The sequence below is a fragment of the Sander lucioperca genome, chromosome 4, assembly GCF_008315115.2.
Source record: "Sander lucioperca isolate FBNREF2018 chromosome 4, SLUC_FBN_1.2, whole genome shotgun sequence".
NCBI lineage: Eukaryota > Metazoa > Chordata > Actinopteri > Perciformes > Percidae > Sander > Sander lucioperca.
This window is the reverse complement of record NC_050176.1, coordinates 18,648,618-18,659,316: the sequence shown is the minus strand read 5'-3', so window position 1 is coordinate 18,659,316 and position 10,699 is coordinate 18,648,618. Positions and strand designations below refer to the sequence as shown.

Sequence of the window (10,699 nt, the reverse complement as noted above, 5' to 3'; positions counted from 1 at the left end):
TACCTTTACCCACTTAGTCATTATATCCACATTACTCATGATAATTTATCAAAAATCTCATTGTGTAAATATTTTGTGAAAGCACCAATAGTCAACACTACAATATTGTTGCGGTATTGATATTGAGGTATTTGGTCAAAAATATTGTGATATTTGATTTTCTCGATATCGCCCAGCCCTACTTGGCGATCTGTGTTGTATCCCACCCAGTGGTGTAGTTTAATGTATTGTAGTGGGTATACTGTTCTGTATATTGACCAGAATCTGCATTTGGGGGGGGGGGCATATCATAGTGGGGGGTCTGGGTGTCCTCCCCAGTGAAGTTTTAAGCATCAACGACTTCATTTCCTGCATTCTGACACACTTTTATGCACCAATTTACGGTGGAAATACCTTTATTTAGCCTATGTGAAGAAGAAAAACACAGATGACATTTCAAAATATGTCAAAATTACAATGCAAAGTATGTTGTTATGTGCCATTGGGCATTTTTAAGTGGGTATATGGAAATCCTGGAGCTTTCTTAGTGGGTATACTGCGTATACCTGCGTATCACGTAGACTAGACTACACCACTGCTCCCACCGCTCCTCCGCACTCACCTCCAGCTGAGTGTTTGGGTGCAGATCTCCGTCGGTGAAGGTCAGCAGCGGCTGCAGCACCACCTGCTGGGCCAGGGGGCGGTGTGCATCGGCCGCGCTGGGCGGACGGTCCAGGGAGAGCCGGAGGCAGCCTCGGACCACCAGCCCCTCGGGGAAAACGCCAGAGCTCTCGTTGAGCGGCTCGCCGACGCCGCGGACGTCATCGTACAACAGCCGGCGGTGGAGCTGAGGGGGAAGGGGTTGTGAGTGTAGGTAGGTAGATATACGGTACGTGTATGTGCACGTAAACATGTATAAATAAGTGAAGCATCAAATAGTTTTGTATTTAACTAAAGGATAAAAATAGTAAAAGGGGGTAGGAATCACTTAAATCACTTACAATCATTTCTGGAAGATTGTGCTGAGATGTACATGTTCTTATTTATCTGTTATTTAAATTTTATTATATATATATATATATATATATATATATATATATATATTTTTTTTTTACATGTTCAAAATAAACTACAAACTAAACTAAACAAAGCAGAGGTGGAAAGTAGTGAATCACAGTTACTGTAATTGAGTATAGTTTTTTTGTGTTCTTTTACTTTTTAAAATAGTTTTTAAAATCTCTAATTTTACTTAAGTACGTTTTCTTTGAAGTATTGTACTTTGCTACTTTTAAATCAATCTGTTACGGAGGTAAAATATAAAAATAAAAAAGGTCTCTAACGTTGTTTTGCGCTGTTGCTTTGGCAAAGCATCTGTCCACAGACTAAAATCGATATGGCTGTGTGCCCTTATCAAATTGATTACATTTGCAAAATTAGTATGAATAAGATATTAAAATAACTACAAAATAAGCCTGCGTGTGTGCGTGCGTGTCTCACCATGATCTCCAGAGAGCCGTTCTGGAGGCTGCCTCCTCCTTGAGAGCGATCCGTGACCACAGTGAGTTGGTCCACATCATCCTGAAAACAAACACGCACACAGTGAAAAATTAGTGAAGTAAGGAGTACGGATATTAAATAAACAGATGAACCTAAAGAAATATGTCATTAACAAACCTCAATTATTTAGAGAGAGGGGGAAAACATTATACTTTGAACAAGAGTTAATTGTTAAGATTTAATCTGGACTATTTCTTTCATTAAAAAAAAATGTTTGACACACACACACACCTTGATGAAAGCCCGGGAGTTGATGGGGTAATAATTTCCAGCAATGGGCTCCGACTGAGAAAGGTTCCAGGTGGGCCGGAAATCTTTCCTTTAAAACAAAACAACAGACACACACAGCTATCTGAGCTTCCTTACTCACTCAATCTGTCAATCACTTGGTTAACTTAGTTGCAATGTATTTTCAACTTAAAAAACTTTACTACTACTACTACTTTACTTACTTTCTCTGTAGCATCTCTCTGCCGTTGGAATCGGTGTAGAAATATTCTGAGGTTTTAATGCTGGTGTCCAGACGAGTGATCACCTCCTTCCCCAGGTCGTCACTAATGGATAAAGAGAGGGAGGGGGAGATGAAGCGATGCAGTCGGGATGTGATTCTGCACTTATTGGGTTTGTAATAATTGAAGTCAAAATCCCTAAAAACTGCTGCAACTTCTATTGACATGTGTGCCAAAATATACGCAGGTTATCACATATAAGCACATGTTAAAGGGTAATTACTGTTTTTTTTCCAACCTGGAAAATGTTTCATATGTTCTTGTGTCTAAGTGACTGATGGGAACAACAATCTCTGACATTGGTCCAGTATTAAGCAAGATCGCTGCAGTCGGCAGCAGAGAAACAAGCTACAATGTAAGTTATAGGGCAATTGTCCAGCTTGTATTTACCTTCTCAAAAGTGCTCGTTTTGCCACTGACAGGCTCAGATTAATATTCTAAGTGTCTGACAACATTATGGAAAGGATTTCTAAGGAGATTGCCCTTTCTGTTAAAGAGTAAGATCCTTTTTTTGCTAAACCCACCAGACTCCATGTAAATAAACATATCATTTTAGCATCATAAAATACACTTCATTCAAAGTCGACAGATACAAAATTCAACTATGAAAAGCCGTTTTGGGTCGTCTTTGCACTTTTCCAACCATCACAATTCTAGTTTTGGTTGAAATAAACACATTGTTTACCGATTTACATGTGAAAATATGTTGGCTCTATACACGCTAAAATATTGCTTTTTTAAATGGAGTCTGGTGGGTTTAGCGCTACCGACTTTAGAGCTGTTTCTGGTTAAACAGAAAGGTCTCTAAGAGGTTTTAAAGGTCTATCTCTGAAGAGATCCTTTCCATAATGTTGTCAGACACTTAGAATATTAATCTGAGCCTGTCCGCGGCAAAACAAGCACTTTTGTGAAGGAAAATACAAGCTGGACAATTGCCCTATTAACTTACATTGTAGCTTGTTTCGCCGCTGCCGACTGCAGCGATCTAACTTAATACTGGACCAATGTCAAAGATTGTTGTTCCCATCAGTCACGTAGACACAATAACAGGAAAATAGGGTCCAGGTTGAAAAATTAAAAAAAAAAATTGTAGTTATCCCTTAAGCAGTATATGTTAAACACACACTCACTCGATGGGCAGCGGTCCGACAGTCCACTCCAGCTCCAGAGCTCTGCTGTCGCCGTAGAGACGGACCACCTGAGACACCCAGGGAGCAAACCACTGCCTCACCTCCTGCACCACGGGGGTCTGAAGGGGAGATGGATACAATATAAATGAATAATCTTTTTATATTAACGCTGTTCTAATTATTTTATAATCAAACAAAACTTAGTTGCTTAGTAAGAGTATGTAAAAAAAAAAAAAAAAAAAACAATGCCGTAGCTGCTGCGCTGCTGGCTCTCTACCTGAATGCTCTCCGTCTTGGCCGTCTTGCTGATGATGAAAGGCGTGGAGGAGTTGGGTCTGAAGATGTAGGCCCCTGAAGGCTGGTTACTCTCTTTGTTGTTTCCGTCACTGGCGTTATACCTGGGACATGCAACATACACACACACAAAAAATCCATGCAACAATAAGACGGGATCATAGTTGGCTGTCTTTGGGGGGGAAAAAAACGTTGTCTACAGGTGTCTTGGCTCAAGTTCAAACATAGGGTGTGTTTCTATCAGAGAGACACTAACCAGTAGAAATTCTGTGTCAGTTTGATGGTCTGTTTGGTCTCCAGGTTGCTGAGGCTGCTCAAAAGGCCGGTGTCGGGGTCAAAGGTCACTCGTATGAACTGGAGCACGTGGACACACAAATACTCCGTTTTCAAAAGAAAATACAAATGTACTATGTCATGCATATAAGGCTTAGAAAATGCATACAGGTGTAATTTACATCTCTTCTAATTTACATCCTTCTCTAAAGGAAATTCATCAATGCAATAATTTCTAATGCAGCTCCATTCTGTAAAAAGGCAAAATCAAATTTGTATTAAACTTGTCTCTGTTATCCACTTTGTAGTCTGGATTGACGACAGTTCATTTAATGGATAATCCCCAGAACATCTGGCGCCGCCGGTTTCGGGAAACTTACCAACTAAACTAACCAGCTAATTTAAATAGCTAACATTATTGTATTGTGTGAACAGTTAACTTCATTTAAGATTATATGTGGCGTTATCTTTTTCAGGGTGCAAATGTTCCACATAAAACAAGTAACTTCCTGAGGCTATTTTGCAGAGCCAGCGTTGCTGCGACCGGAGTTTAGCGCCGCCCAAGATGATTGTGATTGGTTTAAAGAAATGCAAACAACCCAGAGCGTGTTTTTCTCCAATCCTGGAGTGTATGTGTGGAGTAGCATTGCGAGACTGTCCACGTTGTAATGGTGGATGACAACATTTACTGACACTTTTTTTCCTGAATTCCTGAATGTGGACAACGTGCTTTGGAATAAAATTGTTTAAAGGCATACTATGTAACTTTTCCCTCTTAGGTCCCCCTACAGGTTGTCTCATTGGAACTACAGCTCACATGGCTTGTGTCATGTGGACGCGCCGACAGTTTGTTGTCATTACTCAGAATTCCTTAGCCTGGATGCCAGCCGAACTTAGCCCCGCCCACAACATTTGAGTTTGGGAAGTTTGGTCTGGACTTGATCCGTTGTGGAGCAACTACGCTCAAACCAGAGCTGTTCGGACCAATCAAATTGTCAGGGTGGGCTTTATACGATGATGGACAGATGATGAACAGATGATCAACAGTGACGTAATCAACCACGTCACCAAAGAGCGCTTGGGTTGAATTTGTTTACAACAAAGATGGCTGCTGCTGGAGAATTGAGATGTGCAGATTCCACCATCGCGTCTGTTATAGAAGATATTGACAGCTTATTGATTTTAAAAGAGGAACAGAGAACCGCGATCAAGGCATTTGTCGATCGGAAAGCTGTTTTTGCTTGCTCTGATTGGTTGTAGGTCTATCCGATTAAGTGCAGAGGCATTTTCTTTCCTGTTTTGGTTGAAACACGCCCCATAATCACATCCCAATGGAGCAGTATCTGACTCATATTCTGACTAGAATCTTAGTATGACCACGTCAGGCTAGGAATTCCTCATAAGGGCGACAGAAACTACGCACTGTAGCTTTAAGCATTATGTACTGACTTCCCATGGTGCAGCACAAAGCAAATGTGTGATAACGCTGTAGTAAGACCTTGTTCTGGATGGCAGTGGGCGTGCGGTGCTGTGTGGAGGCCGGTGGAGGCCCGTCCTGCAGCAGGGACACGGAGTAGGTGGTGAAGCCCAGAGGAGGAGCCTGCACCTGGAACAGCAGCTCGTTGACAGCGAAGCCTCGGTTCCTCCTCACGTCCCGGGTGGACGTGGACACTGGAACCACCTGGATCAGAAACACAGAGACACTGTGATAAAAGTCCTGCAAAATGCTTTAAAGTCTTAAAACAAAGGAAACACACACCACGACTGCTGGGTTAAGGCTGAATTCTTATTTTATGAAATCCTGTCAGCCCTAATACTAATAATGATTATTACTGATGAGGATTTTCATTTTAAGAAATGATCATACTGCATTTTTGGAATCTTACAGCATGACATTTTATTAAATTTCAACTATAGCAACCATTCCAAAAAAAAAATGACATGTCTCAATGTTGCCAGGCATATGATATGATTACTAATTGAAAAATGTCATTAGAGTTTAAAACTATTATACATAAAATTACACTATGGCCACAGAAAACTTCTACCTGCAAGTAATTATTATCCCAAGCTTAACAAAAACAATTTCCATATAAAAAGTGTATTTCCTTAAAATGTGTATAAAAAAAACAATTAAATTGCCATAAAAGCTGAATAATCTAAAGTCTAGGCGGCAAATCAGTATCGTCTCTCCATCATGTGCCTGACATCTACAAAGCTTCACACACACACACACACACACACACACACACACACACACACACACACACACACACACACACACACACACACACACACACCTGGCAGTCCACAGATTTGCCTTCAGCATCTGATACGACGTATGATGTTCCATTCACCGGCAGCCTGACCGGCCACGCGACGGGGCGAGCGAGAGGGTTGTACACATTGACTGAGAACTGAGAGAGAGAGAGAGAGAGAGAGAGAGAGAGAGGACATTGAGCAATAACAGTACTGATAAATATATTGATTTTAATATTAATATGTTTATATTTTGTGTAATGTAGTTTATATTTACACAAGATATAATTCTTTTTAATTTTAGTTGAATGTTTATTTACAAACCTATCTTGGAAGATTCAGAAAAAGAACGTTCTGTACATCTGTCTGTTTGCATGGACTCCATGACTGTGTGTATGTATACTGTATACATACGTGTGCCCTTATGTCGCAATGTGAAAAATGAAACAGACATTGTGCGGCCCAGTTGAACGGTTATGTTAAGGCTAGGTTTTGAAAGTTAGAGGTAGTTGTTTGGGGAATTCATCTAGTAGTAAAAGTCAATAATGGGATCCCCACAATAATAGCAAGTGAAGCAAATGTGTGTGTGTGTGTGTGTGTGTGTGTGTGTGTGTGTGTGTGTGTGTGTGTGTGTGTGTGTGTGTGTGTGTAACCTTTTTGCTGGACTCGGTGAGAGGACACACACTGATGTTGAGGTTGTCACAGTATATTCGCTTAGCAGACGAGCCACTCAGAGCAGTCAGACTGTTACTGACCAAAACCTGAGAGAGAAATTAAAGTCAAAACTCAAAAAAAAAAAAAAGCAGGTGCGTTATGTCCTCCACAATCATATCGAAAACAAATAAAAACAATGGACATAAAAAGGACACAACAGCTAAACAATTGGCTCGGCAGAAAGTTAAATTTTTTTACAAAGTTACAAAGTTCCAGTTGGGTTGATAAGTCCCATAATACACAATTGCAGCGGATCCAAATGAACATTGATTTTTTTTCCGTTTTTTTATTGAAAAATGCTTTCTACCAAACCTACAAGATTACAGTATGTTGAGCAGCGTGATGCCGCGTAGAACTTGAAATACCTGACAATGTTGCCAGCCGTTAGCTAGCCTCCGGGCGTAGTCGTTGGCTACGTGTTGCTTCTCTGTGCCTGACACCGCGTCATGGTGCTGAGCCACCGCCATGGCTTTCTCTGACAATGAAAGCATAAACAAGTAGCTGTCAGTCAGTCCTGTCTGCTCTCCAGTCACATATATTAATTAACACCATCGTGACAGTTATCTTGAGAAAGCCTGGGAGAAGAGGAAAAAAGCTCTTTACCGAGATGATCTGTAGATGAGGATTTGTTGTTTGTATATACTATGTGTGTGTTTGTGTGTGTGTGTGCTGTGTGTATGTATATGTGTGTATTTGTATGTATATATGTGTGTATATATGTATATATACTTGTATTCATGTATTTCTCCGAATGATTTGTATATGCGACCGGAAGACATTTGCTAAATAAGTTTGTGGTGGCTTGTAATCCCATGTGGGATGGGCCAAATGTTTGGCATGACACAGAAATAAAATTAAACTAAAACTATAAAAATATTACTTGCAATAAATAAACAGATATTAAAGTGTACTAAGTTCTGCATTTCGGTATTCTGCTAAAATACAACAAATTGCTTGTTGAATTTAAAACAAATAAAAGAAAATCATTTCCAACACTCTTTTATTAAACAAATTGAACATTAAAGCTTTAGTGATTAACTTTTTGATATTAATGAACGTCTGTTACATTCAAGCCATTGCCAAATGAGTTGCTACAAAGCTAATTAAGACTATCAGCTCCACCAACTCTCTCTGTATTTCTCAGTATGGCTATGTTCAGAAGATCGTGGTGTCCGGTGACTTTCCCGCGCAGAAACTGGAGTGAAGATAATGACCTCTTCTGAAGAGTCCATCATGTTTTTGTAATCCTCCGTGTCCTCCTTGGCTACTAGCAACTGCGTGGAGGAGGGGCGGTGAGGGTGGTGTGCGATCACGGAAGGCTTGTATCATGTGGACACGCCGACAGTTTCGTGGTCATTGCTTGGAATTCCTCATGGGGGCGGCAGAAACTACGCACTATAGCTTTAAATCGAATATAAAAGGTATCACTAAAAAAATGAACGACAGCACTTTTCTACTGATATTTTCTTGTGTGTCTTGTGTGTCTTTCGCGATACGTCGCGGCTTTTTGCGATGTGTTACTGCGCCAGTTGATATCGCGATGACGATAACAAAAACGATATATTGTGCAGCCTTAAAAATTATGACAGGACAGGATATATGTGGTGATCTTACTACCAGGTATAAAATGTGACCACTAAATGGAAACCCAATGGCTTTCCTCCCCACTAGCCAGATGCCTTCAATGATGTATTACAGAGAAAAAGTAATAAAAACAAAATCTCACTCATGGTCTGGCTTTCACCATCCCCGAAGGGCCCCTTCCTGGAGACCGGACCGCCAAGTATCTCCAGCTGGTTACATGTCTGTAAAAATAACAAAACAAAGCCACAGAGTTACAACAGTACGTAGACCTCCGCACCAGAGTACAGATGGAGTCATAGAACATTTAGTACAGACACTCGTGCTCCCAGAGGATGAACCCTATTGGCTTTGGTAACCTTTTTTAAGTAAAAAAAAAAAAAATACTTTCCAAATGTGATACTTCAACTTTCATTGTGAAGAATGCCATTGGTAATTTGGCTCTAAATACAAGTGAATCCATGTTTGGACTTGAACAGTCAACCACATACTACCTGTATGGAATGTAACGATTATGGCCGGGACGAATATGCTTTTGTCCCGATTCGGTTCTTTCACGATACATGGGTGCCAATTCAATTTGTATTGCGATTTTGATTTATCGTGATTCTAGAAGTATTGTGATTCCAAAATATTGAGTATTGCAAATTTTCTTTTCCTCCTTTGTATTTTCTGCTTTCGGTCTGTTTTGTTGGAAACAGATATGATGTAGTCGGCAGTACAGTATAAACACAAAATATTTAGGTGAATCATTGGTCAAATAAATGAGTAAATAAAACTGATTCTGGGGAAAAGAATCTATTTTAAAACTTGACTAAGAAAAAAAAAAAACCCACAATAGGTCCGTAAATCAAATGTATTTTCCCCCACCCACGCCTAGTAACAATGCATGGTGAATCGGTTAAAAATCGATAGATAAGATAGATAGATAAGACTTTATTGTCCACCTTAGTGGAAATTTGTCTTTGGCCAAAACATTAAAACACAACCATGACATTGGATGTTATCAAACATTAAACATACAGCACACTAATACTACACATCATTAAACATAAAACGACAATTGTGCAATGGGCAGAAACAACAGCAGGCGGAGAGGAGGTAGGATACAGCCTACAAAAGAACATATTTAAAAATATCTTGTATTTTATAGTGCAGTCATTTTGCATTCAGTGCCTCTACGGCATGGGGAACGAAGGACCTCTTATAAATATTCCAGGCTCGCCCTCGGGACCCTGAATCGACGGACAGATGGGAGCAACCCAAACTCAGAGTTTAGTGGGTGTGAGGCATCCACAGATATCGTTCTGGCCTTCCAGAGTACCGCACTGTCAAATAGATCATTGAGCTGCTTTTGTGGCCTGCTAATCACCTTTCCTGCTATTTTAACAATTTTGGAAAGCTTGTTTTTGTCATAAATGTTTGATTTGATATAAAAGTGTCCATATGAAAAAAATGAATCACGAGGCAATTTTGAAACGGCCTAAGGTGTAATCCGCTCTCTTGTTGTTTGACTTCAGATGTCACTACATCTTCTTAGTATATTCGTTTATTATTTAACTTTTGTTATTTAAAATAAAATACAATTTCAGTTGCACTTTTGATAAGAGGACACATCGTCCATTTGTCATTTTGTTAAAAATTGGCCTTTAAACCTGCCTGTTAGTTGTATTCTGCATTTTCATTTTCCAGTTTACTTGTTTCAAATGTTCGTTTTGTTACTCGTGTGTTTATAATCTGTCCTAAATCATGTCAATGTCCAGCACTTTGGTCAACCTGGTTGTTTTAAATGTGCTTTACAAATACAGTTGGATTGGATTGGATTGAAAAACAATTGTGACAAAATCGTATCGTGAACTTAAAATCGGGAATCGTATCGCATCGTGGAGTTGAGAGTATCGTTAAATCCCTACCTGCAGGTTGCTGTTGCTGATCCTCTCATAACGCTTCAGTGCTGGCCGGCTGGTGAAGTAGCCGGTCCAGAAATCGTGAGCGTCGTCGGCATAGGGGAAGAAGTCATCGGTCTTCAAAGCCCTGGGTTGAAAAGAGGATGACATTGCAACAGAAATACACAAGATCGCTAGCCTGGGAAAACCCTGACGAACTTCGGCAAATTTGAGATTTGCTCTGCATGTCAGTCTGGCCAAGAGCCCATTCAAGCCCATTTCCAATTTTTCCAAATCGAGGCACCGCTGTCGCTGCTACGTCACCGGATCGTTGGTCTGATTGGTTTAAGGACTATCCAACTGCGCCCAGAGGCATTTGAGCGGCGTCTGTTGGTGACGCCCCTTTGGAAATGAGCTGTTAATGAACCTTCCCCAGACCCACTCTCAGTTACAACTGAGAAGGGTCTGGTGTCAACTCGCTCTTTATTCTGTCATTATGGTTATAGTCTATATCGAC

The 10,699-nt window shown here is 40.3% G+C and overlaps 2 protein-coding genes across 2 annotated transcripts in view; one reads left to right on the top strand and one right to left on the bottom strand.

The window, feature by feature from the left end:
• The window catches only part of trmt1 (tRNA methyltransferase 1), a 35,882-nt gene extending 33,328 nt beyond the window's left edge, over positions 1-2,554 (top strand). Inside the window, exons 17-18 of the transcript XR_004897201.1 lie at positions 1,176-1,182; positions 2,544-2,554. The gene's annotated coding sequence lies outside the window, so the exon portion shown is untranslated. The remainder of the gene's footprint in view (positions 1-1,175; positions 1,183-2,543) is intronic.
• man2b1 (mannosidase, alpha, class 2B, member 1) overlaps positions 1-10,699 on the bottom strand; it is a 28,641-nt gene that overhangs the window by 9,549 nt on the left and 8,393 nt on the right. The window contains exons 8-20 of the mRNA XM_031288766.1: positions 10,210-10,330; positions 8,442-8,520; positions 7,081-7,190; positions 6,655-6,762; positions 6,043-6,159; positions 5,241-5,423; positions 3,726-3,823; positions 3,453-3,573; positions 3,176-3,294; positions 1,989-2,090; positions 1,768-1,855; positions 1,477-1,557; positions 602-826 (exon numbers count right to left, since the gene is read on the bottom strand). Coding sequence (XP_031144626.1) covers positions 602-826; positions 1,477-1,557; positions 1,768-1,855; positions 1,989-2,090; positions 3,176-3,294; positions 3,453-3,573; positions 3,726-3,823; positions 5,241-5,423; positions 6,043-6,159; positions 6,655-6,762; positions 7,081-7,190; positions 8,442-8,520; positions 10,210-10,330 — 1,552 coding nt within the window. The remainder of the gene's footprint in view (positions 1-601; positions 827-1,476; positions 1,558-1,767; positions 1,856-1,988; positions 2,091-3,175; positions 3,295-3,452; positions 3,574-3,725; positions 3,824-5,240; positions 5,424-6,042; positions 6,160-6,654; positions 6,763-7,080; positions 7,191-8,441; positions 8,521-10,209; positions 10,331-10,699) is intronic.